This window comes from Crocodylus porosus, unplaced genomic scaffold (genome assembly GCF_001723895.1).
Source record: "Crocodylus porosus isolate Cpor-Errol unplaced genomic scaffold, CroPor_comp1, whole genome shotgun sequence".
Lineage (NCBI taxonomy): Eukaryota > Metazoa > Chordata > Crocodylia > Crocodylidae > Crocodylus > Crocodylus porosus.
This window is the reverse complement of record NW_017728936.1, coordinates 5,537,707-5,565,221: the sequence shown is the minus strand read 5'-3', so window position 1 is coordinate 5,565,221 and position 27,515 is coordinate 5,537,707. Positions and strand designations below refer to the sequence as shown.

General features: G+C 49.0%; 1 protein-coding gene across 7 annotated transcripts in view; it reads right to left on the bottom strand.

Annotated features, from left to right (window-relative positions):
* Positions 1-27,307, bottom strand: part of NTM (neurotrimin) — a 624,942-nt gene extending 597,635 nt beyond the window's left edge. For all 7 annotated transcript variants that reach the window (XM_019547015.1, XM_019547016.1, XM_019547017.1 and 4 more), the window contains exon 1: positions 27,048-27,307. In XM_019547015.1, the coding sequence (XP_019402560.1) occupies positions 27,048-27,129 (82 nt within the window). In that variant the 5' untranslated portion in view covers positions 27,130-27,307. The remainder of the gene's footprint in view (positions 1-27,047) is intronic.
* Positions 27,308-27,515: the final 208 nt, after the last annotated feature.

Genomic DNA, 27,515 nt, shown 5'->3' with positions numbered 1-27,515 from the left:
TTTCCAGGCTAAAGAGCCCCATGGCTCTCAGCCTGTCATCATAAGGTCTGTTTTCCTGACCTCTGACCATGCGCGTGGCTCTCCTCTGGACTCTCTCAAGCTTCTCCACGTCCTTTTTGAATTGTGGAGCCGAAAACTAGATGCAATACTCCAGTTGCAAGAAGAAGCATCCCTCCAGACATAGCAGGAGCCCTGAGTAGACATCCCCTGAGTAACCAGGGAGCAATGGTCCAAAGGGACTTAGAGAACAGCGATACAGCTGAGCTGGGATGGGATGGGATGGGATGGGTCACAGGGAGCTGGAACCTGCTCTCTGTGCAGTGGGATCCATTATTGTTTTAAGAAGGGATCTGGAACCTAATCTGGAGGACAATGTAGGCTCACAGCCATTCCTCTTCCCATCATAAGAAGGGGTCCTGTGATCTGTTTAGTACATCTCCTGCCATATCAGCTCAGACCCCTAATGCATGGTCTCTGGCAGGTCTCAGGCCATCACTCTTGTATCGATTCTTCTCCTTTGACTCCTACCACACGGAATTGGGTCCCTGGCCCATTGCACTTTATATATCCTTTTCCCACCAATACTTGATGATGGGGAAGATGAAAGAATACAAGGAAAATGGAAGAAAAATGCTCATGCAGCACTTATATGCACATAGACATTGATGAGATCATGCTTAAGTGTGAACAGCCGTTAGTGATCACCAAATCAACCAGACCTCTTCATTTTGAGATCTAGCCACAGCCTATGGCTCCAGGAAATGAGGGCACTAGCATGTGCTATTTTCATGGCAACTGCAGGAATAACAACCTCCCCCCTTGGAATAAATGGCCTTTCCCTCGGCAGGGTGGACAATCTGGGGGTGCAGTGGCCATTTCTAGACTAAGCAAAATGGTTCAGCAAGAAACTGGAGTTCAGCTAAACTTTCATCTAACTGAAACCACAGCTCTGAGGTCTGGAAAAGCTCGGCTAATAATAAGAATACATGTTGGCGTTGTCTGTATTCCTGCCTGTGACTAGAAGAGAAACAGCTACGATGCTGCAAGCACCCGCATCTGATCATTCATGCCAAAGCCAAGCAGATAAGGCCAATTGTCTCTGGAAAAGCCCTTCCATTTGAGATAGACACAGCTCCATTTCACCGACCTAGGAGCTGTGAATACTAGTTGTGGGGCGGTTCTCCAGATGCTCCTCCAGACTGAGCGTCTTGCCTCTTCTGAGCCGGGCCTGATGGTACCAAGGGAGGGTAACAGGGAATGCAAAGACCCACCATCCCAACCCATCCTTGCCTCTGCTGTGTGCACTAGTACCCACCCTCTTCCCCCTTGTGCCCCTACCACTGTCCAAACATCACTGCGCTTTTCTGATGTTTCTCTCTGGATCCAAACTGAGAGCCAGACTTCCCGGCAAGCCCTTCCCTCCATCAGAAAACCAGCCCAGGATCCCAGAGTATATTTGGATCCAGGTGTAAGCTTGGTGGCAGCCTGTGCAGATGTCTCCTCCTGAGGATCCTCTGCTGCTATGTAGCAGCTCTACACCTGAGCTCTGCGGCCACCTTCCCCCCCGCCCCCCAACGTCATGCTGTGCTTCCGCCTAATTAGCAGGCAATGGTATGCCTTGCTCCCAGTACTTGGCTAAGCCTCCCCTCCCTCTGCTCCTCACTCATTCTGTTCTCTGCACTAATTGCTCAGTGCCTGCACCCTGGGTGTCGGCTGCTGTTGGAGGAGATTAGTATTTTTACAGAGGGGGAAAAAAAAGATTAAAAAAAAAAAAAAAACTTGTGTTTTTTAAAGCAGATGAAAGGAGAGCCCAAGGAGATGTGCATTTGACTCTCAAACACGCTCCTTCAAGTCTCCCTCAGCGGTACTTAAAGGCGTTTCCAAAGCAAGACTTTATGAATGCTAAATGAACCCAGCGCCTTGTTCCTCCGCCACAAGAAAGGGAAAAACTTATCTTTTATATACAATATTTCCTTTATGGCTGACACAGTGCATCATGCATCGCTACTATCAGCCGCGTTTCAGATGCTGGCGCTGACCTTCACAAAGTCATGGGCGCAACGCTACCAATTGGGCCTGGGGAGGCTTGCGAGTGGGGCTCTGGATAGAAGTGGGTCAGGATCCGGGTGGGATCCAAAATGGCCCAGAACCAATGAGCTATCCCGCTCCCACCTCATCACTCCTGGAACTTTTCAAGTAGCGTGGTAGGGTGGAAAAAACATGGGGCTGGAGCCAGTGAGTCCATAGCCTTGTCTCACAATCCCCAAGTGAGGGGACATGCAAATGAAACTCTTAGGGAGCGGGTCTGAAATAAGCACGGGGAAGTTCTGTTTCATACAGCCCATAAATAACCTGTGGGACTCCCTGCCACAGGAAGTTATGGCATCCGATCAGTTCACTGGGTCCAAAGGAAGATTGGATATCATGCAGGATAAGCCCATCAGTGGATGTCAAGCACAAGAGTTGAGGGGGACCTCCAAATTAGGATTTCCCAGGCCTCAGGAGGCTGGAAGCTGTAGGGGGAGAGGGACAGCCGATGGATCAGTCTGGACATGCTCTACTTAAATATTCTTCCACTTAGCACCTACTATCTGCTATTGTGGAGGCAGGCTGGGTTATATGGGCTGTGGTCTGCCCATGTTCTGGCACAAGGCTGGGGTAGAACCCAGTTCACCCGACTCCCGGTCTGGTACCATACCCCCCCCCCGATCACAAGTGCAAATGCAAACTCTACTAAGGACCACTTGTGAGAGAAACTTTCCATTGCAAAGCCACCACGGACAGCAATGGGTCAGGTACAGCTTTCTGCACATCTCCAAGCAGGGAACAGGAGATGGCACGTGTGGGCAGGTGACAAACCACAGTGCCATGAGAACACAGCTTGCTGCGAGGAAGAAAAGGCTCGACTCACATGGACCACCAGTGAATGAGTCATTTAATGAAGAGCAACGGCCAGTCGCTGGGATTGCCTGGCTGGTTGTATTTGGTGCACCCCTGCCCTAGGGTCTGCAGTGCCCTCTGGCCAGGGCTGTGCCACCATCCATGCTCTATAAGCAAGCAATGGAGGCTGAGAGAGATGAAGGCAAGCAGGTGTCTCATTCTCACCCATCTCTGATTTTTCAGGAATCAGGACATTAAAAAAAAAAAAGAGATTTGGCCCTAACGTATTCTAGATCACACTGGAAGCGTATGGTGGAGCAAGAGTTCAAAAGTGATCTCATGGGAGTCAACCCAGGATTGCAACTTCATTCCCAACCATGACCCTTGCTCCTAAACTCTAGTCCTGCCCTTGCCACTGACCTACTGAATGACCAAGGGGAAAGTCATTTGTTCTTCTCAGTGCCTCATTTTCTGCTTGGGGAAAGAGTGTCCCCACCTGCATAGGAGGAATCTGCGTACAGCACTGCAGGCTTCCTGTGCCATCTAGACGGTGGTGCGTAGTCGGGAGAACACCCACATGACCCAGTGTTGTGAGCGCTAATTATCTCCTGTTTGCACTGTTTGAGTTCGCTCTTGCTATGTAATTGCTAAATATTATCATCTCTTCAGGTACAGCAGCTTATTATGATGATAGCGATTGATATTTCTCCAGCACCTTTTATCCCAAACAGAACTCAAATCACCAAAAACAAAAACAGTAGTCTTCCTGTATTCCCAAACCTCTCCAAGCCACCCCTGCTGCCATTACTCTCTCTCCTTTATGGAGACAGAAACCAAGGCACAGGGAGGTAAAGTGACTGACCCACATCCACACAATGACTGCATGGAAGAGTTCAAATCCAGGTTTCCCTGTGCCCAGTGTAGAGACCTAAGTCACTGAGCTACAAGCTGCACCCACTTGGATGACTTGTACTCTACTCTCCCGGTTCCTCACCACACATCCCTGTATTATCTCAGTGTCCTGTCTTCAGTGACACAGAAATGCAGCCATCTCTGGTGTGGAACATGGCAGTGTTGTGTCTAGCACTTGCGAAGCATCTCGCATCCAGTTAGGATGCAAAGGGAGGTGTATTTACCATGGAGTTTACTTTTGGCTGCGAGGAATACCATGAGATAGTCATGAAGTATACGTGATGAGGTAGATCAATACATGCATTGGCCTATACGCCCAAACCCAACATCAATGATCGGCATGGGATCGATGGACATAGTCCAGGAAGCCTCAGAGAGCAAAAAAACCCACCTTACCAGTCCCACCCATTCACTTCCAGGGAAAGATGCCAAATTTGCACTATTCTGTCCCCCTCTGGCGGCAAAAGGCTGCAAGTACCAGGGTGAGCATAAGGCAACAATTTGAAAAATCTTTGCCAGCAGTAGGAGAACAGGGGGGCCACACCATGATGGATTGAAGCCAGTCGGTTTGGGATAGGTCTCTAAATCCTCATTAAACTGGGTGTTGAGGCATCGCACATTAATCCAGAACATTTCCCCTTCGGCCCAAACAAATAAATAACTCTTGTATAATGCAGGAAGCTCTGGGTGGGGCCTGCCTTCTCCTGTGCTCTTCCTCTCTCTCAGTAATCAGTGAATAAAACATCACCCGCAAATCTATTAGGCTAATTTTAAATCCTGACAATTTAGCAGCACTTCAGCAAGATAAGAGCCATTTATTAAAAGCCACAGTTCATTAAGCCAATCGCTGCTGGCGTATTTACTCAGAGAAATGGGGCTGGGCATGGATTTCACAATGGAAGTGAATCGCCCCTGCCCACGTAGAAAGTCTAATGGGAACCTTTCCTCCCTGCTCCGGGCGGTGCTCCCAGTCGATGGCAACACACACCAGCCCAGGCCTGGGCCTGAGGGTGCAGGGACACTGCCTCCTGTACTACCGACTGTCACGCGATCATCCCAACATGAGGACGTCGAGGGTGGCAGGATGCTTTACACCACCTAGGCTAATGTGCTGCCCCGGAGTACCCTGTCTGGGAGAGACTCCAAGAAAACCCTCAGCTGAGCCTGGATGCATTTTTTAACATGACCCTGGCCTGAGCAGCAGAACCCAAAGCTTCGTGCAGGGGGCCTAGCTCAAAAACCCTTAGGCTGAAATAGCTGTTCAGTGCTCAGGAAGCCAGGGAACCCTTAACTAAAGGAAAGTCCAAACCACAGTGACTCCAAACTTTCAAGATGCCCATGACTGGCGAACCCAAACCTCTTACATGATCAGCACTAGGACAGGATCAGATGCCTTCCCTGTGCACCCGCCTTTACTTGTAGCCATGCAATGCACTCGCACAGCAAGGCCAGACAGGCAAATTGCTGTGGGTTGAAGTGGGGTGGAGGCTGCTCTGCAATAACTGTTTTATGCGTCTGCTCCTGCTCCATGGTAAATTTAACTGACATGGTGGTGACTTAGCTATGTTTCATTCAGGGCAAAACTCCTCCAGGATTGTTTCTACCACAAGAAGCGGACACACAAAACTATTAGCATGGACCGGCTGAGGCTCAGTAAGCCACCCTGACTCCCCTTTCAGCTTGCTATAATATGCTCATCTGCCCATACCCAGAGCCAGGATTATCTCTTCACACAGCGTTGTGTGCTGCAGAGAGAAAGAGATTCTGTAGGCAAAGGAGCGATGCTCAGAGACAGCCTTTCAGCATGGGAACAGGTCTATTTAAGAAGAGCCAGTGTCTGCCAAAAAGCTACCAGATTGTGCCACTAGCTTTCTCTCCTCCAACCTGCTTCTGACATCTCTGTCAAACCCCCCTTCACATTACCATTACATCAGCATCCTTCTGGTCTGTGAGCTTCCCGGACTGGCTGTGGTGGTAACATGAACACAGCAGGTGACCCAGGGAAATGAGCTGCTTTTTTAAGCAGCTTAAGTGGCCCTTGAGCATCTCCAGTTTTCTGTTCTTTTAAGTTTTTCACCTTCAGAACGGAGCGGTTTTACTTTCCGGCCCCAATAGGCTGATACCACCCCCACCTAAATTCCCTCCCCCAGTAAAAAGTCTCTGAAAGACATCAGTGGGTGCAGAGTCAGGCCCTGATGCTGGTACCAAGACTGGGGTTTGATGTTACTTTCTGGCCTTATGCTGCAAAGCCAGGCTCCCCTCCTACACCCTCCCATGAGCAAACCTGCTGACTTCATAGCTCACGAGGCTGCCAGCGCAACAGTGGGGAATTAGGCTCCTGTCCTCAGGACCTGAGATGAAGCCCATGGAAGGTCTCATTTTAAGATCAATGGGAGTGAAGCACCTAAATACCTGTGAAGAGCTAGGCCTGAAGCCACTGCTGGAAGCAGCATCGGTGCAAGGACTTGAACTTGGGGACTGCCAGGTCCACAGCCAGCTCTCAAACCACTATCCCTCGCCCTCCTGAAAGGCAGAACAGTCACGTTCAGCTTATTTCAGCCTGGGGTTGGAAGAGGAGACTATTTGCAAGCATTTTGACCCTGGTTGCTCCAAAGTAAAGGCACCAGGTGTGCCTGGAGTGGAAGGCACCAAGGATAGATGGCCAGCTTGCCCTGACCCTGGGTCAGGGGGTACCTGTGGCCACTGTCGGATATCGATGCATCTCAGACAGCCCCACTCCAGCTGTAACACTGGCGCTGGGGAAGTGTATGACAGCTCCTGGAAACACAGCCAGATCCCAGGCTGTGACATTGTCGAGCTGCACTGATACAGTTCACGATGCACTGCCACTTCTGAAGCGTCCCTGCTGCTGGGTGATGCGGCTTCCTGGCTCAGGGACGATTGTGACAAGCAAACAGAGCAGAGCAAGGATGGGGAGGGGAGGAGAGTCCACCCCACTGTGGCTTCTGAGCAGCTGCTGAGCACTGGGCTGGGGCACGAGCTGCATGGGGCAGGCGAGGCCTGGGATGGCACCAAGGTGGCATCACCTCTGGACTATGGATCAACCTTTTCATATGGGATCCAGAAAACAGTTCATGCACAAGGAGGCCACAGGGTCACTGAGGGCCATAGGCAAACCACAGCAGGTCCCTGCATCCTCTAAACCTTGCTTGGAGTGATGGCAGCAACTTCCTCCCCTTTCCCAAAGGCAACAGCACAGGGGTCAGGAACGGCAGTAGGGAATATCTCCTCTCTCAGACAGCAGGGCCAAAGGATCTGTCAGGAGAGACGCGGTGGCAATGAACTTCCCCTTGACATACCCCAGCTGCAGATGGAGCATCTGGTTGTAGGGGAAAGGGGGGATACGTGTAGTGGGGGGAGGAGAGGGGTTGCACCCTTCTCCTGTCCTAGGCACGGTCCCCAGCTGGGATGGAGCTGGCTAGCTACCTCCAAAACATTGGGGCATGGCCTTGATCCCCCACTGTGAAGAAAGAAGGGGCTTGCACCTTGCTGGCTGCTGTTTCAGGCTCAGTGCAGACTACAGCAGAGGCGCCTGCGTTAGTAATAGCCACAGGTGACACCTTCAGGCTTTCCCTTTCAACCACAAGGGCTAAAGGATGAAAGAGAATTGAATTCTGTCTTTCATGGAGAGGATAAAGGCTGAGACCCTGACCTGGCCACAGACCATCAGAAGCCAGACCCCGGGCACAGGCCTTCACTCAGCTCTACCCCCACACCAAAGTCACCTCTCAGCCTGGAAACCGGTATGGGTGTTTACATAGGGTGGGCAAAACAGTAGCCTGTTGTCACATCACTGACTTGCCTAGAGGACCCTGTCTTATGTGGATTGACAGGACTTTTTGGGGAAGCATCCTTGCACTTGCCTAGTGGGACCTGCTGATGGGTTTGGACCTCCTGGCTCTCCACAAGAGCAGTACCCTGCCAGATTGGGAGTGAATGACACCAGCAGCCATCAGACGGCAGTGGAGAGCTCCCGTCTCCTCCCCGTGTCGCTCTGTGTAATTCACCCTGGCAGAGGAAATCCAAGAAACATCAAATACAGTTGTCCTTTGCGCCTTCCAGTTGCACACACACCAGACAGTCCAGAGCCATTACAGCTTCCCCATTTCAGTAAGGGCCGAAAGCACCATTAAAAAAGGTGAATTAACATTTAAAAGGAAAATTAAAACAAAAAAAATAGACCCAGAATGGTTCTAATGATGATTAATGGGGAGCCATAAGGGAGGCCGTGACCTGCGAGTGTCATTAAATGGATTGGCAGGTTTCTGAGCATTCATCGTAAGTAGCCATAGGAGTTCTAGTGCTGAGCAATGATGAGAAACCAAACTCCAGGGACAGCGAGGGGATGGGGAGCCAGCCAGACAGGTGGGAGGGGGCGTGTGCCCATGTGTGGGGGTGTTGATAAGTGCGTACGAGTGCGTGCATGTGTGTGCAAGAGGAAGCAAAAGAGTTGTGTGCAAGAGAGATCCAGCAAATGAGATGGGATAAATGATAAATTAGACTCTGCCAGTCAATCACATTTTCTAAATGTTTTATATCCCAAAAGCTATAAAAGCAATATTCCTTTCTGGCCTTATTGGAGCCATTTCTGTAAGGCAATCACATCTGTTTCCTCAGGGATTTAAGCTGAAATGTGCTTTGGCTTTTCTCCCTTTTATATTTACTTTCTAGCCTGCTACCAAAGAAGGGTCAAAGCATGCATACAAATGGGAAGAGAGAAGAGAGAAAAAAAAAAGTACAGAGCCAGATGACCAGCTGAGAAAGACAAACATGAACAAGAAGTGGATGCAAACTTCTCCGGATCCCCCACCCCTGTGTAGGAGGAGAGCTGCAATAATCAGAAGCTGGTTAGGTTGTAGAAACAGTTAGCTTGTCCAGTTAATGTTTCCCTAGCTTGAACGGGAATTATTCTTCAGTTGCACGGCTATTATGGAAGCATGTGTCCTGGGGCAAAATGGTGTGTGTTATCTCAGATATGCTGATCTGTTCACCCCCCTCATGATTTGTAACACTTGGTACAAATGGCATCTCTGCAGCGATGCTGCCTGCATTATTATTGTGAGAGCGCAGGGTGAGATTTTTCACACAAAAAAGCTTAACTCCTCACAGAAACTCAAGAGCATTTGAAGGAAACGTTTTCAAAAAGATCCCTGTGACTCAAGAGCCCAGTGTCGAATATTAGGAACTGGTTTGTCCGGCAGAGGTCATCTACAGTACCCTTTACTGGGTACAAAAAACCCAGCAAATTTCCTTCCCACCTTCACCCCCAACATTAAACTTTTTGAGTGTGACATGCTGAACCATTAGGAGTTGAACCAACCGTTCCTGATGTCACTTGGACCCGGGGCGTTACTCAGTGGTCTTCCAGAGACTTACCCCAGCGTTTACAATACAAAATGACTCCAAATTTGGTCCACAGAAGAAGCCTGGAGCCATTACATTTCTAGTGTTCTTCAAAGGACTTGCAACCCTGCAGGATTTTCTATCCACTTCCTTCTTATAGGTAGGACTATACAGTTCCAGGCCTGTGGTGCTTCCACCATTGCTGCACATCCACCTAGCATGAACGGTGACTGGGTTTGAGGATGCAGCAATAATTGAGGAAACTCCTGTGTCACAGATGCCACTTAAAACCACAGCTCTTTGAAGGACCAAGTGGTTTGTTCTCTTTATTGATGCCAAACATCCATAGCAAGCAACAGTGAAAGATTTTATTTGATTTTTTTTTTAAACGTATGAGTGTTTACCTGAACTGAACCAAACTCAAGCATTTACAGTGCTGCCATTCAGAAAATGGATCTGCATTGTGGTGGACTAACCTTTGTAGGAAGGGGTGCAGCAGAGACATGGGAACCAAAGGAAATAATTACAAACAGGATTTCTGTAGAAGAATTTGAGTTAGGCACTATCAGGGGTCATGTTACACATGTGTACACACACACACTTCAGTGCAGCCTCATTATTATGGCCTGCATCCATGCTGGGCAAAAACACTCTCTGTAGATTCAGTGGAGGAAAAAAAAAAAAACTAATAGGGAACCCCCTCTGAACATCTAGCCACATCACAAGACTGTGAATTTCCCAGAAACTTCCATTTTAGAGGGAAAAAAGCATGTGGGAGCAATTCCAGACACCAAAACCACCTCATTTCAACATTTCCACTGTGAAAAATTAGGAGTGTTCCCCTTGGAAATCATCTTTCCTCTCTAACTTTTAAACACTTTTACTAATAATATACAGGGGGAGGGGAGCCAAACTGGAATGTTTAGATTTGTCGAAACAAACTGCTCTGATCCAATATGGAGGGTTTTTTTTTTTTTTAATCATTTCCTGGAAAGTTTTTATGTTTTCTGGTTCCCTTTCTAATCAGAACAGGAAAAAAACAAATCTCATAATATGAAAATCCTTCATGCAGCTCAAATGTTTAGTTTAAACAATGCATGAAGCTGTAGCCCCAGGAGCTGCTGGGAGATAGATCCACCCCACCCCCCAGTATAAATCAATGGAAAATACCACCTCAAAAGGTACAAAACCAGGTTGGTCATGAGTGAAGCAAAGCATGCCGGGCACCGTTCCCGAGAGCCAGCCCCATGCTCAAGCACCAGTGAAATCCCACTTCAGGTCTCAAGCACGATCGATGCCACTGGTTCATTCACAGACCTCATGCTGGGTCCCAGGGGTGTGACTGGCACCCAAGTCCCAGAGGCAGGTTTTTTGTGTTTTTTTTTTTTTTCAAATTGCAGCTTTGCTTTCCAGCTATACAATGGAAACTCAAAGTACAAAAACACAAATCACCCGGATTGGAATAATGATATTCCTTTTTTATTATTATTATCATCAAGTGTCATTACCTTGCTGGGCCCTTCCTCAGCAAATCATTATTTCAGCTGATTGGAAAGTAGTGTTGAAAGACCAGGTTCTCCAGCACAATTTTCTTCATATCCTATTAGTTGCAATACAATTACAGTGAATACATCAATTCTTAGTCCCAGCAGCTCCTGGAAGCAGCCACCTATTAAAAAGCTGGCTTATTAATGGAATTGTACATCCAGGATTAATCGGCTTGTGTTGGCCATTTACATTTCTCATTCCACAAGTGCTTTTGTTTGCTTAATAGTCTGAAGTAGCTTGAAAGTGATACAACTGAAAGCTTCTTCCAATTGTGGCGCACATCACTGGTACATTTAGCATCTCTTCCCTGATCTCATTCGAACACCGCTCCAGGATAAAGCCTGGCATGTGCCACATGGAAAATACATACAGCAGCAGAACAAGAGGCAGCACGGGAAGAGCAGGGAAGGGGATTTGAGACGTGACGTCTCCAGTAGCAGATGGGATACTGACAGTGAACTAAGATAGGGAATCAAATCAGATAAGCAAGATGAATCCTTAAGGACAGAAAGCACCACCGTTATGATGGTCTAGTTTGATATAGGTGGTCAGACACTGAGCAAACAAGGTGATAGCTTGTTAAAGAGGCATGCCGATAGATAATAAATGCTCTGGGTTTATCAATGATAAACATGTGCTGTGGGTTTAAGGTTCGGCTTCCCACCCTTGACTCAAATGGTTACCATCTGGCTGGGCAGCAGTGGCCATTAGTATTGAAAAGTCTTTAAAAAAGAGGAGGCAGCTGGAGAAGATGGTTGTGGGGGGTTGTCTAGGAACAGGGCATCCTGTATCTGTGCAGGGAGTTGGACTGGATGACCCTGGAGGCCTATTCTGCCCCTGTCAAACCATAATTAACACTAAGCGCTCAGGCCCCGGGAAGAGTGCTATGAAAATACTAGGAAATGGAATATAAGCAGAGAAGCAGCATGCTGTGCACCCCTGCAGCTCAGTTCCTTGCCATGGCTGGAATGGGGTAGAGCGATTGGTCCTTGCAAGTCCAGGTGGGGACAGAGGGATTGGAAGAAGACCCTGCTAGACATTGCTGCTTGTCCTTAATAACTAGCACTAGTTGAGAGATGTTTCTTCCCCCGTCATGCCATGCCATCCTCCAACAGCGGGCATGGGAGATGGCAGCCAAGTACTTGGGTTCACCTCATGGCTGTTGCACTGGTTCACTCTGAGAATCCAGACCAAGCTTTAAGACCCTGTTTGCACAAGAACGTAACAGTGGTTTTCCCTAAGATGCAATGTTAAACCAGTTCAGGCAAATCACTCACATGGGTGCCCTTCATTCTGTGTAAACTAGGCTTACTTTGGCTTAGCTTAAAAGTCACTACCAAACTGGTTTAAGCCAAACTAAAAGAAGTCTGAAATGGAAAGGTCCACCCACCGGGACACACCTGTTCAGTACCGTCAACTGAACATCCCATCCAAGCCAAGCCAGCAGGATGCTCTCAAGCAACCCGAGCCTAAAGCTATGTCTCCCCACTGCTAAAGTGGAAGTAATGACAGGAGCTTGTTAGGAATCTCGCCACATGCATCTTTTTGTTGGCTGGGCCAGCACCCAAACCATGCATGGGAAAGGGCCAGAATAAAAAAACAAAAAGCTCTGCAAACATTTCAGATGTGTCCTGACAGACAGTTCTGGCATCTTCACAACAACAGTGTGTGGGGTTTTATGTATTTATTTTCATTTTTTAATTGTAAGTTAAGAAAAAAATCTTAAAAAAACAAAACAAAACCAAAAATAGAAAATATTTCAAAATCATTGTATCACTGTGAGCAATCTGGTCTTAGATTTTCAGGGCGCAGGTATTTGGCTAGGCCTGTGCAAAGCGGCTAGCGTTCACTTCAGATTTGGCTGATTCAGGGGACAATGATTCAATTTGGTGATTCGAATCACTGTCCCGAACCGATTTGGTCGAATCTGATTCAGAGATTCGGCTGCTGCCAAATCTCTGAAATCAGGCAGGCCCCCCCCACAGCCTGGCAATGGCTGCCCTGCCCGCCCCAGCTCCCGGCTTCTCGGGGGAAAAAAAATCCCCGGTTCAGCGGGTGCTGCCGCGCAGGCGGGGCAATCCCTGCTGCCCCCCACTGCCCCATGCTGCGTGGGGGGGGCTCTGCCACAAGCCCCCTGACCTGTCAGTTTATGCCTGTTGTTCCTAGTAACCCCAAGGGGTGCCCTGGTAAACAGCTGGGGGGGCAACGACAATTGTCCCCCCCCCCCGGCAGCACCTGGTGAGCACCAGGGCTTCTTTTTTTTTAAAGTACTGAGCTGCAGCAGGTGGGGCAGATGTGGGGGGGCTGGGGGAGTGGGCAGGGATCAGGGGCTGGCAGGGGACCCCCCATGGCCCCTTCCCCAGCCCCCTACTTACCAGATTGAAGTCAGCTCCAGCTCCCTGCTGCAGCCAGCAGGGACTGCCCGAATCATCACCACTCTCTGAATCTTTTCTGAAGACTCAGAGAACTTTGAATCAATTTGGACCTTTAAATTGGCCCCCCGATTCGATTTGGATTCGGCCACTGAATCAGGCCGAATCTCCTCCGAATCGGATCACCACCCAAAGCTTCGCACAACCGCAGCATTTGCTTTGTGAACATTTCTGGCATTTGCACTTTGGCTGGTAGTTTGAGATGTTAAACTTTTTTTTTCCAAATCTCAACAATTCTTAGGACGGATGACCCATTCCCTGCCCACATTTACTAACAAAGACAGTTATCTAGCAGGGCTGGATCTTGGCTGTTAACAAAATGTTTGAGCAGGGCTTTGAGATTTTTGGATGAAAGCCCTGATCCAAGTGCCCACAGAGGCCTGACATACTTGCTGAGGGATGGAGATAGATGACCAGGGTAAAAGAGAAGGGGAGAAAAAAAAACAAAACACTTAAGCTTCATGAATAAAGCAGAAGAATACTTCATCTCCGAGAAGAAAAGGGGATGCGTGTGTCTATGTTCTTCACCTAACGCTGCATTCCCGCCTCCTTGTGCTCCAGTGAGCTGCACATAAAAGCCCGTGCTACAAACAGACCCAAATGAGTTTCCTTCACCTCCCCTCCGCCCCCCGCCCCGAGCAGGGAGGTCTCTTCAGGCCATGACTGATGGACACCGACAGAATATTAAGCCCCAAACTGCCATTCCCAGCCACTGCCTCTGTTGTTAAAGCAAAAGGACTGTCGTCTCCCAGGGATGATATTCCTGTGGCAGCAAAGTCAATGCATGTTGAAGCATTGTAATGTAGTATGACTTTTCCCTTTAATGGAATTTTTCTAGCCCACTAGGAAAAAAAAGGCTCCATTAACCATACTACAAAGGCTCCTACTTATTAGTATTTTAGAACAGCGGCGAAAACATTTCTTGAATCTAATTATTGCTGACAAATATGAAAATTGAAATCAAAGTTAAATTTTCAGCTACAGTGCCTCATACAGCCACCGCTTGCCCGCGCCTGACTATTGCATCAACACATTCATTCAGCCGATGACTCCACAACAGATTGATATTGCCTGCCCTCCTCCCAAGCCCTATAAGTTTTGAAGCATTAACTCTGACATATTCATCTCAACAGTCGGTGCCGAGTAACTAACTTTATGTTTCTCTGTTGCATGTGCTTGATGGATCTCCAGGTGAGCGGGGGGACGGCGGGGTGGGGGGGAGAAAGCAGCTGGGTACACTTTTCTCTTTGCACCTTCTATCCGGCCCTCATTTTAATAGAAGAGGGTTTTAAATGGTTCAAATTTCTCCGGGTCCAGAAGAACCCAAGGGGGAAGGGGAAATGCTTCGTCAACATATTTCCTCCCCCCCCGCAAACATACTGTAAAAATCAATCCCTTTTGTCATTTAGCTCTGCTTGTACAAATGTTTAACGGATGTCAAGGGAGCTAATGATTGCTGCTAGGAAATTCATTTTAGATTTGCTATTTATAAAGTCCTCGCTGCTCAGGTGGGAAATTAACATAAGGAAGTGGGGGAGAAACCAAAAAACAGGGCACGGGAGATGGCAGGCTGTGGGGCCAGCTCATGCCAGGAGACGCAATGGCGTCTGGTCGCAAAGGGCTTGGTTTACAGGAGCGCAACAGAGAACAGGGACCCTGGGTTTGCTACAGCGGAAGTAGGTGCCTCTTGCGTCCCAGCTTTGTTGAGGCTGAACCTGGGGCAGGCACTTCCAGGAAGGCCTTTGGCAAGAACCGGTGGTTGGGAAGCAGAGGGGCGTTCAGAGGCAGCACCGGGGCTACTTTTGCAGGCTCCCGTCCATATTTACAGGAGCTCTCCCTGCCCCTCTCATCCATGCACGCACATGCACATGTGCATGCATGCTTCCTCTCCTCCCAGCCACGGGGAGGGGTGGGGGGGAGCAGGAGAATCCACAAATTAGCTAACTCTCTTTGGAGTGCCCAGGCTGCCAGTTGGACAGAAACGGACAGCTGTACGTTGGCTCATTGCCTCTCGTGGGATCCCGTCATCTGCCCAACACATCTTAGAGCCGCCGAGTGCTGGCTGGATCCCCAAAGCAAACAGCCTGCAAGGAAAGATCTCTTTATACCACCGCAGAGCTCCCAATCCATCCCGACCCAGACCACGGCATCCCTCCGCCCGCATCAGAAGCAGCTGCAGGTCTGAAATACTTTAGCCATCTCCCCCCTCTTCTTTTTTCCCCGCTATCCTCTCTAGACTTCTGTCCTGAATACTCCATCTGTTATCTCTGGATTAACTGCAAATCTCCTTTGATTACCCAGCCACTGCTGAAAGAGACAACCTGTTGCCACGTGTTTGATTACTGAATCCCAGGGGAGTTCCCATTTGTAATACAGCCAGATCCAGTACAGTCAGCATTACATGTACAGTCATTGAGTTGCTAATTCATTGTCTCAGAAGTTGCTTTTCACTTTCTGGTTTTTCAATAATAAGCTTCGTATGAAGCCCTTAAGCTTCTGAAATAAGCTGAAAACCACTTTTCTAACCATTTACATAAACACAAGTGGATCAGAAGGAATAATCATAGTTTATGCATTATTTGGGGGCTTTGGAGCCGGCTGCTAATGCGATGTCAGGTTTTGAAGCCCGGAAAGTACAATGGGAAATATTGACGTGCAGAAAGGCAGCACAAAGGTAAACAGTAAATAATACAATTTCTACTGGTGTATCCAATGACAGCTCGCCTTGGTTTCCTGCTTATGCCAGCCTCTCACCAATGATGCTCCCAGCCAGCTTTGTTCTTAAGTATACCTCATTAGGAGATATGTCACTCGCATAAGATCCAAGCATTCCTCCATGCCAAACAAGATTGATGTTTTCTCACTCTTTCACCAATTAGTGGAGAGCGGTGTTGGCTCTGGAACTCGACACAGCAAAAAAGTTTGAGACATGCAGCCTTGTGATCTTTAAATGCCATCTGAGCTGCAAAAGGGGACTGCAGCTTTAAAAAAGGGGTTGGGGGGCAGCAGGAAAACCCACAAGGAATCCAGTGTCACTCGATGGCTTTCCCCTGGCACGGAAGCAGCAATTTTAAGAGGACGGTGTGATAGTAATTAAGGAATGGAATTAATTTCCCTTCCAGCATCCCCTCACTCTCACACTTAGCTCACGGCTTGCACTAGGCGCGCCTCCATCATGCTTTCCAGCAGAGCTGATCTGAAATGTTTTGCAAAACTAGGGGGAGGGAGGGAAAGATGAAAAATTTCTGGCTGCGTCGAAATCTGAACATTTCAGAAGTGTCTCAGTCTGGAGGAAAAAAAAAAATCATTAAAAATGGAACAAAGTATTTTGATCTTGTCAAAACATCCTGTTTTGATAGTTCTGGAATGGAATTTTTTGATTTGCTTCTCGGCTTTGAAAGAACTTTTCAAAACAGAATTTGTTATATAGAAATATTTTCAACTGTTATGTAGGTTCAAAAACATCAGCCCCAATTTTTCCACTCCCCCCTGAATGTATTTCCAGAGAAAATGTCAAAGCTCCCACCCCTTCAATCATTTTTAGAATGAGAAAAAATAGTTAAAAAAAAAAAAAAAAAAATCACTGACTGTCCCACAAAATGAGTGCCCAGCACAGCTCCGCTTCTTAATGTTTAGGATTTCCTACGTAAAGCCTTGGCACCTTGAGAGCTCAGGACTGAGGACTTGTATTAGTTTTTGTAACAGTAACGCTGGCAGACTCCAGACAGTCCTGGTGCTGGGAGCTGCACAAACACACACTGGGAGAAAGTCTGTTCTCCAGGACGGTTTCACTCTTAATGGGCATAACAAAGGCAGGAGGGTTTCATCCCCATTTTACAGATGGATGAACTGAGGAAGAGGATGACTTTCCCAAAGTCACACAGTGGCAGAGTCTGGTAATGAATTGAAAATGGCCACGTTCTAGTCCAGAGCCGTCGGAGCAGGAGGCTCCTTCCCTCCAACTTCCAGCTCTAGCCAGTCCATGATATGGGCTTGACCTGAAGACCAACAGCTCTGGATAAACTCAGTGGCACTGGGCCCCTGTGGAAACCAGCCTGGTAACCTCCAGCATCATTTTTACAGCCCCTTTCCCGAATGCCAGCACCTTGCAGGAATGCCAGCTTTTGGGGCTTACAATAACTTTGCACTACCTTCATCTAAACCCCCTACCTCCCACGCATGTCAAGCGGGAAACGGTGCCCAGCACAGCCAAAACGTGGGTTCAGGCCCTTTCAACTCGGCAAGAGAGATCTTCATTTCAACTGGAGCTCGATGCTGGCAGGTGGACAAAGCCCGGCTCTCGTTTCCTAGGGAAAAGGGAGAAAGCCCTGCCAACTCCAGTCTCTGTGCCCTCGGTGCTTTAAAAGAAATAGTCGAACACCCCATAATTTATTCATGTTGATTCGCTGGGATCCTGGCTGCCATACACAGCTGCTACAAAGCTCTCACCTCCCGCTCGGAGCCGCAGCCTTCTCATCTGGCATTAGCTCTGCATTAAAACTTGCTCTGAAGGCCTGTTCCGGCTCCTCCTGATTAGTAAGCCAGGCATGCAGAAGGTGGAGGAGGAGGAGGAAGGAAGTGTGGGGGGGAGGATGCCAAGAACTGAATATTGTCTTTAGCGAGAACAGTTGATGGGACAAGGGGGTCAGAGGGCCAATTAATTTACAACAGCTTTCAGCGTCCGACATATTAACTGTGAGCGCATCAAAAATCTATGATATCCTTCTTGGCAGGAGATAACAGAGAGTGGTGAAGACATCACCTCTGATTTATTATTAACAAAGAGCAAGGTGTGTGCTTCTGTGAGGGAAAGGGAGGCCGGCCGGCGTCTTCGTGCTGCTGGAGCTGCCGCTCCTGACCGTGCGGGGAAGGTGGCTCTCGCCAGGGCTTCCCAACGCTGCAGGAAGAGGCCCCTAATGGAGAAGGGACCCTGTGCCTTCCAGCCACCGCGGCCGTGGCTGCCCTGGGGATTACTGTGCTCCCTCTGGATGTGCAGCGGGAAGGAAGAGGACTGGTTATTCCTCTACCACCTGATCCTGAATCCCTTTGCTCAAGGCGCATTCCTCGGGAAGTTGGAGGGAGAGGTTTTCCCTTCTTGAGGGGGTACAGGGCTGGATACCAGGACTCTGGGGTCCTATTCCTGGACCCGAGGGAAAGGTTAATCTAGCAAATAAGAGTATCAGACAAAGACTGAATGACTGCATTCAGTTCTTGGAGGCAGTAGAAGAGAGAGATACGGCAGCTAGAGTACATGAATGGGAGCCAGGATGCCTGGGGTTTAGTCCCAGCTTTGCAAACAACTTGGTAAGCCATTCTGGATAATGACTTCACTTCTCATAACAGGCACCACCCTCACCCCCATCTCCACCCCCACTTCTAACACAGCCACATCCTGACTGCTGACAACATACCCCACCCTGGGTCTTCTCTCTGTCGTAACTCAAGCTCCATTTTCATTCCTGGTGTCCGCACTTAGCTCTTGCTCCTCTGCCCCTAACCATGTTTTCCTCCACCCTGGAGCCATTTCCCATCCTTTCAGGACCAGCTGCTAGTGTAAGTAAGGAGAAGTGTGTTGACTTCTGGATCCTAGAGCCAGCCCCTACCCACTCCCATGTCCCTGCCCCTTCACAAAAGGAGACTCGCTGCCGCTTCTAAGAGTGAGACTTGGAGGGGGCCCAGAGGTGCAAGGGCCCAGTGTTGCTTCCACTGCAATCAGTAAGAGTCCTGGCATTGTACTGAGTGGGAGAAAGCCAGATATGGGCTGGACACAAAGCCAGCACAAGGCCTGTGCTGCAGTAAATTTTCACTTAAGTCCCAAGAGCTGAAGCCCTGCAGAGGGGCAAATGGCAGCCAAAAGGAGCGGAGGGAGTCTTTTTTTTTAGCTGCCGTGTCTCACGAGTTAGAGAAGAGGGAAAGAAAAGCAAAGGCAGAAGACTCTTGCCCAGGACCCCTCTGGCTACTGGGAAGGGTGAGCCCACACCAGCCCTGCTAACAGCTCCCAGACCCAAGCACGAGTTCTTGGGAAGCAGGCAAGCACATCGTCTCCTCCTACTCCCTGCCGGTTTATCACAGAACATTGCAAGTTGCAACCCCTGCTAGCATGACCTAGATCTGTCAACTGATCAATTTTTCCCCCCATAGGAAAAAAAAATAAGGAAAAATAAATAAGGAGATATTACAGATATATATAAGCAAGCTAAAGCAACAAGAAAATAAATGAACTGAGCACTTATAACACTGAATGTGGCCGTTGCATATAGCAGGGCTGGCAAAGCCATGGCCATGAGAGCGACATGCTGCTCTATACAACCAGGGAGGCTGTGGGGTAAGAAGCAGCTTTTCCTGGCAGCAGGCTGTCCTGCTGTCCCATAAGCAGCTGTGGACAGGACTAAATGGCCCCCACTCTAAAGCAGTCCAGGGGCTCCCCCATTCCTATGGAACCAGAGTAAATCAGACCAGAAGGGCCATTGAGAGGGCATCTAGCCCAACCGCTACTCAATGCAAGATTGTCCCCGTCTGAGCCACCCCAGGCCAATGGGATAGGGACAGACATGAGCATCTTTCTGTTCCCTTCGTGCCACACCATCTCTAGGAAACAGGCCACATCTCCCTTGCTGGGGTTTCACCACCGGTTTCCGCCTCCCCTTGCGGCACGCAGCTGAGAGTCTGCCTCTACCTGTAGGGCTTTGGCCATGCAAATAGAAGGATCTTCTCAGTGCTGGTGAACAATGGCCGAGCAGCAGCTCAAAGCCCTGCACACAGACACTGGGCATCTCCTCTGTGGGCGGGGAAGGAATTCTCCCCACCCGGCCCTCGCACTAACCACAGCGGGAAAGCAACTTGGCAGCACCTAGCAGCTGGCCTCATCCATTCGCAAGAGATGTAGTCCTCCCACATGAAACACTCCAGTGGAAGAGCACTGGATCTTCTGGATCCTTGGGAATATAGCCCATGACCTGGTGATCCGAGGGAAAACATCCAGGAGAGGGCAGGCCTGATGGAGGAGGAGATGCCAGCACTTCAAACAGGGATGTATAATTTTTATACTACCACTCCCATCTTCAGCAGTGTCAAAGTAAAAGTTGTATTCAGGAAGAGCTGCCTGGATTGGAGATAAAGCATTAGTGCAGTTAATGTCTTGGGGCTGTCTCTGGACTCCATGCACAGGTGAGGGGTTTGGGGCGGGGGGATTAAGAAAGAAAAAGGGTTTTGTCAGCAAAAAAAATTTGCATTATACAAGCAAGTGTGTTCGAAAGTCACTGGCACAGTCTGACTTCTGTCTTGATCCCAAGTGCACAGAACTTGCATCCAAAAATCGACGGGGAAGAGCAGCCAAAATGCACATCACATCCCCATCAAGCTTGATGGTAGTTAGGCAGGTGACATACCAGTTTCACTGCCCACCATTCCCTCATCCCACCCCTGTTCTCTCTGCCTGTGTCCATCTATGGCTCAAGGCTACAAGCCCTCTGGGACAGGCACCAGCTTTTTGTTCTCTGCCTGAAAAATACCTAGGATAGGTATGTGGGGAGGGAAGGGGGGACTGGGACCTGTAGGTATCACGGGACTACAGACACTAAAAGTGACCCCAAAGCATCGGGTTGCACAAACCAACCTCCTTTATTGGTACAGTAGTGCAGAATGGCACAGCCAGGGCAGCCTTCTTGCACACACCTTTCCTGCCAGCCAGCCCTATCACTGTAGCATACCAGCACCGTATACTATACACGCAACCGAATTTACTGCTGCTGCAAAGGAACAGTATTCTCACCCATCCCATCATTACAAATGGGGGAACTGAAAAACAGAGCAGTGAAGTGAGATGTGCAGGTACGATGTTTCATACCTGGAGTCTAGTAGAGCAGCAAACTAAACTCACAGCTTCTGAGACCCGGGCCTGCTCCTTAGAGCCCAGATCCCGCTTCTCAATGCAGCCGTGTCCCAAAGGTGCCCTTGTTGTGGCAAGAGGACTATTTAGTCCTCGTTTTCTCTGCTGGATCTATCACAGATGCCAACTAACCCTGTTTGTTGCTGACTCCGAGGTGCTAACTAAATGCAGTGCCTCTGGAAAGCAACAAGAATGCCAGATGCTCGACAAGTCTAAAAATCCAGGCACTGACCACACAAGACAGTGCTCTTTTTCTTTTATGTGCTGCATATAATTGGGTTATCTAATCCTGTAAATATTGATTATTACTGTTATTATCTGTTAAACAGCTATGGTCAGCTGTTGGGGTGAATATCAAGTTTTATTGACTTAAGTGGTAAATATTGACCAAAGCGAAGCCAAGTTTAATATTTTTCTCCAGAGACAATAAATCTTGATATTCACACAGAAAAGTCGATACTTGTAATTTATTTTATTTTTTTTTGTTTTATATGCATTCAACAGTACAGTCATCACTCTCAGCAAACTGCCAGAGGAGCTCTCCCTTCCTCTTGTAAACCCAGCCCTCCTGAAAATGCCACATACCAGGTTTTCTGCCAAAAGTGATGCATGTGTTACCCCCTGTGAACAAGGGTGACAGGCCCCCATCCCTGCCCAATCCACAGAAGACTCGACCCTCTTGCGGCCCAGGTGAGGATTTTGGGCCCCGTTTCTCTAGCTGTAGCAACTCTTGCTCTATACTATGGAGGTCTCTGGTGGGTTAGCCAAGGTAGCAGGCACCGTATAGAAAGCAGAGCAGATTTACACCTTATAGGCTAACTTAGAGATGTATAGGCACCACATAACAATGAGGGCTAGACTTATGCTGGGAGTTGGCTGAACTATTGACAGTGGTCTAGAAAGGCCCAAAACTAAATTTTGGGAGACAAATATTGTTTGAAAAAAAAAAAAACCAAAAAACTATTTAAAAAGAAATCCACCTCTGAGCCTTCCCTACCATGGACCTCTTATTCCAAATCCCCAGATTTTCATAGATGCCTAATGTGGCTTGGCTCTTCATGAAAATCTGGCCTATATCTGGCAGCTGCGGGCTGCTGTTCTCTGTGGATCTGCTCCACATGCTGATTTACCCAGTTCATTAGATACTTATTACAAACTTAACCATTTTTTTTTTTGGCTAGTGAATCACCCATAAATCAATCAATACATCTGTGTGTAGCTAGCAAATAGTCTGGACAAGTAATTTATAGTGTATAGGTCATCTGCAAACAGTTCCCCTAGAATGAGCAGTATTATTATGCATGGTGTGCAATTGGTCACTAAAGGCCACATGGTCTCCTTTCTGCTCCCTGATTGGATGATAGCTTTTTCAACGAGAGCAACAATAAATTTTCAAGACTAAATTTGAAGAAAAATCAAATTTGCAGAACTGCTGCAATCTGTGTACATTCTCGCAAATACAAACCGATTGTCAACTACTCCTAAGTTACCCGACCCTATGATTCACAGCAACACCATCTCCAGGCTTTTTACTTCCAGACATGCTCACACAACAGTTTCTTTACTAGGGGGTTGGCTGTTAATTCAAGGACTCCCTGTAACTAGGTGAATGACCTGGAGTATTGATAAGCTGCTGCAGAGGGCAGCACAGATCTCTCAATCTATCCAGCCTTTGAAACTAGATTTGGATGGCAAACAGTTTCCTGACACTGTGAGGTTGTTGTGCTCTCAAACTTTCCCCCTCCTGAATTAGGAAGACACATCAAAAATCGCAAACACTTTCATGGACCAAATACCCGAAAAGAGTGCCATCTGGGTCAATCCAAATGTTGCATTTTGATTTTGACAACGTGACATTTTTTGCATGTTAGATTTTCTGGCAGAGTAACACTTTCTTAGATGAAAAGTAATTTGGGTTTAAAAACTGGGGCTCTGGGGTTTTTTGGGTTTTTTTAAATGTCAAAAGAAGACCAGAAAAAGAGGCTGGGAAATTCCTCAAACCACTATGCAGTTCCTGTTTTAATTAACTAGCATTTTCCAACCAAAAAAACTGTAGAAAAATTACAGCCCAGGTCATCCTGCACAGTAATTAGATCTCTCAGAAGTGCCATTTGGACTTTTTCTGGGTCATTACTGAACTTGGCGTCACCACTTCTACGATCCTTGCAATGACTCAGCAACGCCAGTTAAGTTACTTCTTGCAACCACGTCATACACCGACGGCTCCTCTGGCTCGGGAAGGCTGAACTCAGCCCAGAATGGATCCTCGGTGCAGCAGACGAGAAGCGGGCCCCACACAGTGACTTCCCTCCTCCGGGATGCAGGGTCTCAGACCATCCCTGGCCCACGCCACAAGCGGATCTGGTTTGGGACTCTGCTGGTGCTGGAGAGCCGAGCAAACTCTGCCTGGTGCTTAGGAAGGGATCATTTGAGGGGCAATGTGAATGCATCCTCCCATGGTTTTGCTGCTAAGAATTTCACCAGCCCTCACCTGCGCGCACCGACAAGGGAGAGGGATTTCTAGGAGCAGAACACGAGATCACGGGAAAAAGAACAAAAGGCAGAAGCCAAATAAAACTGATCAGAAAGCATTAAGAGAGACAAATCCTCAGGAGACAAAATGATCCATTCGCTGGAAGGGCTGGGGAGGGGAGCAGCTGCCTCCTTTGGAGACTGAGTCGATGGCAGGAGCCCAGGAGGTGCCTGCTTATGGGACTGCTCTTTCTCCATTTCCCTGACTCCTTGGAAATCAGAATCTCCTCCTAATCAACCGCAGCTCGTGGAGCAGGCCAGAGCCCTGGGGAGCTAATCACCTCCCTTCCCCCTACTCATCACCACTAATCAGCTCCGATTCCCAGGAAATTCTCACACACACACACCGGGCTTGGAAGCAAGGAGCGAGAAGTGGAAGGGCTCCAAGGGACGGTCAAGGGGAGAGTTACCAACCTGCTGCTGGCACTAGCCACCTTTGCAGTAGGCAGGAAAGCAGCAGCCCTGGCCAAAGGAGCAAGCTTAAAGAAAAATGCCTCAGCATGTGAACTGCATCCTAAGTAACCCCAGCGGATCAATGAGCAGGGGCGGAGGGCTGTGGAGCAGCCTGAGCCTGCCTGGGAGGGGCACGGTTTGGCCCAGAGGGATTGTGGCCAGGCTAAGGTCTCCTCCCCTTGCTTCCCCTTCTCCTTAAATGAGAGAAATATATAACATGCTTCTCAACTCTGCTAAATCCTTGCCCAACCAGCACCCAGATTACAGGCAGCTATTTTTATATCTGATTTCAGAGTTCAGTGAGAGAGCGAGTGACAGCCATCGCTGGGACAGGGCGCCTAGCTCCCCCCGCCGTGACCCACTGGGAGCTACTGATGGGATTCAGTGTGTTCAGAGAGCAACTCATGGCCCAGCAGCTCCACAGATGCAGCCTCACAGCCACATGCTCTCAGAGCTGCCAGGCAAGGGGAACGGTACCCAGTGGCAGGGTCGCTGTATTCGACCTGATGGGCTCCTGTTGCAAGGGACCCATTTGCCCCAGGAGGTTCAAACACACACGGGTGCCTCGGCTTTGCCATTGCATTGATTTCTTGTGTAAATCACATGCTGCCTGCTGGTTCACACCAAGTCAGGAGCATGGCTCTCAGTGTCCCACACTGCAGGCGGCTCTGGTTTGACCACATCTTGGGGAAGGAGAAACGACAACAACATGCTTATCTTCTTCCATCTTGGGGCAAACCCTCAGTGGGTGTAAATCCACCATGCAAGTGATGGACCTGCACGGCTGACAGCAGCTGAGGTCCGACTCTTGGACTTGAGAAGCATGTCTACACCGCAGCTGGAGCAGGTTTAGGTACCATGGACAGGCCTTTTCTGTAGCCAGGCCCATGTGAACTGAAGTGGGACTTGGACCAGTCAGTCCTAAGCTCTGGCCGTGTATTCACCACAGATGGAGATGTTCTGGCTGCACCAGTAAACTGAATAAGCTACATTTAGGATTCAGTATGGGTTCCACCAGTCTGCCTGGGATGTTAAGCCCATACAGAGACTCATGCTGAAAGGCACGCACTCCTATACCAATGGCCAAGGCACCAAGACAGAAGCAGTCCCAGGTGTGTCCACACATGCTGCACTCACCCCTCTGAGTCGGCACAGCCGAAACCTGACCGCAACCACTTGCACCCCGAGCGCTGAAAGGGGCGTCCGTCTCAGACGCTGCATCGGGACCAATCCCGAGGCTGTGCCGGAAGTGGGGAGGGCTGGAAATTCATTTTAACCAATTAGTGCTCCCATCTCTGGAGCCAGCGGGCAGTAGGGGCAGGGCATAGAGGAGCAGCAGGGCTGCCGTCCTCAGCGTTACATAACACAGCGAGCTGATCCCATGCCAGGAACGCGGCCCCCTCCACGAGACCTCGGGCAGCACCCTGCAGATAGCTGCGAGGAAACTAACTCAAGCTGACACGCTCAGCTGGGAATACATGGGCCCTTTTCTTTATTCCTCCCCAAAAATTCACCCCAAAGCTGCCTTTAACAACACACAAACCACCTCAGCATTGGCCCATGCCCCCCCAGCACCCAGACAATCACAAAAAAGCCCCTTCAAATGTTGCCCTGCCTGGCTTTCATCCCCACCACGTGCCTGCCTGAGCCCAAAGGGGACTATTCGAACCCAAAGGAAGACTGCATTAAGACTTCATCAACTCAGCTCACCTCGGCAGGAGGTCAGAGAGGCTTACTAGCAAAGTATTTAATCAAATGCACGGAGTGACCTTGCCAGTGAAAGGGAGCACAAGAGCCACCCCAGAGCCACCAAGGTCCATTCTGTGATTTTCCAGCTTCCCCCCACCTACCCACAACCCGTGGGATGCACCCACTCTCACAGAATAAAGTTGAGCCGCCCAGGATGACGGATGTTTACTGCTGGCTTCTCCCATCCCAGTTATGCAAGCACAAAGTACCACTGAACCCACTCCAGAGTAGAGATGGGGTCGGGGGAAGTTACCAGGGCATCTTCAGATACATCTTCTAAAGTAACCAGGGGGGCAGGGGAAGTGGGGAGCTGAAGCGTGCTGCCATGGGGGCTGGCCATGATTAATAATGGAACATAATCAGCATTAACACATCTTAGCGATGTCAAAGCGGAGAGGCGCTTCTTAAAGCCTGACAGCCGGAGAATGCCAGCTCTGCTCCGCGCGCGGTGCCAGCAGCAAGCAGGGGCTGTGCGCTTCTCTCCAGACTGCAGCGTGGCTGCCAAATAGAGGAATCCCCAGAGAACTTTGCAACCAGGACTCAACGCATTGATAGCCCCTTAACTCCTAGAGGCTCTCCCTCGCCCTGCTCCCCGATTAAACTATTCACTCTCCCCTGCGCTGACCCCTCCCTGCTAAACAGCTGTCCACAGCCGCAGCAAATTGTCTCATCCATCGAAGGTGATTGGAGCTGCCAGCCAAAACCTTGCAGGAGAGCTACTACCGGAGGGGATCCTTTTGACCTCTCTGTTCCAGTGTGTCGCTCTTCCCCTTTTATGCCTGTTTTTAGTATCTGGGAAGTTTGGGAATCGTCCCTCAAAGTTTATTTCACCATTTTCTCTTTTTGTGATGCAAAGAATATTGGCATCATGCTATATTAGTGTGTGTGTGTGTGTGTGTGTGTGTGTGTGTGTGTGTGTATACACACACGTGCACACAAATGCACACACACTGTGCATGTCTCTATAGAGAGACCCAAATAATTCACATATAGATACACATGCACATATCCCCACACCCTGTGCATCTATCTAGCTACTTATAGATGCGTGCACACACACACACACACACACACTCTCACATCTCTATAGCAGCAGAGTCAGATCAGTAGTATTATAGAATCAAAAGCAGCATACAACCGAGCTCTCTGGTTTATATACTCTCTCCTCCTCCTCTTCCTCCCACCTGTACAAAGCACACAGCAAAGCCAGACTTCAGGAGTCCAAACATAATATCACAGCACATCGCACGCCGAAGCCCCAGTCACTGCAGAGCAAATCGCAGCCCTACCTTGGAAGAGGAATAGAGCAGCCATCCCAGCCAAGATTGCCCAAGAGATAGAACTGTGCATTTTTGCCTGGGCTGTGTTCATCGTGGGTTATTATTGGTTTCCCCCCGCTCTCCTTCCTTCCCTTGCCCAGCCGTTCTTGCTGCTCTCAAGCTCACAGGGAGAGGTTTAAATCCAGCCTTTCACTGAAGGACACCGAGCAAAAGCCGAGGGAGCGCGAGAGTGACTTCTCAGTAATTATCTCCACTCATACTCTGGCACCGAGACACATTCTACAATCTGGACGTGGACAGCCCTCCTACGCTGTGCAGTCATTGGTTCTAATCCCAGGATTGACAGAGCACCCCCTCCCCCCCCACACACACACACACACACACACACGCAGAGGAATCATTTACTGAGCAAATCAGGCTAGCTGATTAAAGAGACGTGTGCATACAGAGATGAAATGACAAGCATTGCGCTGGCTC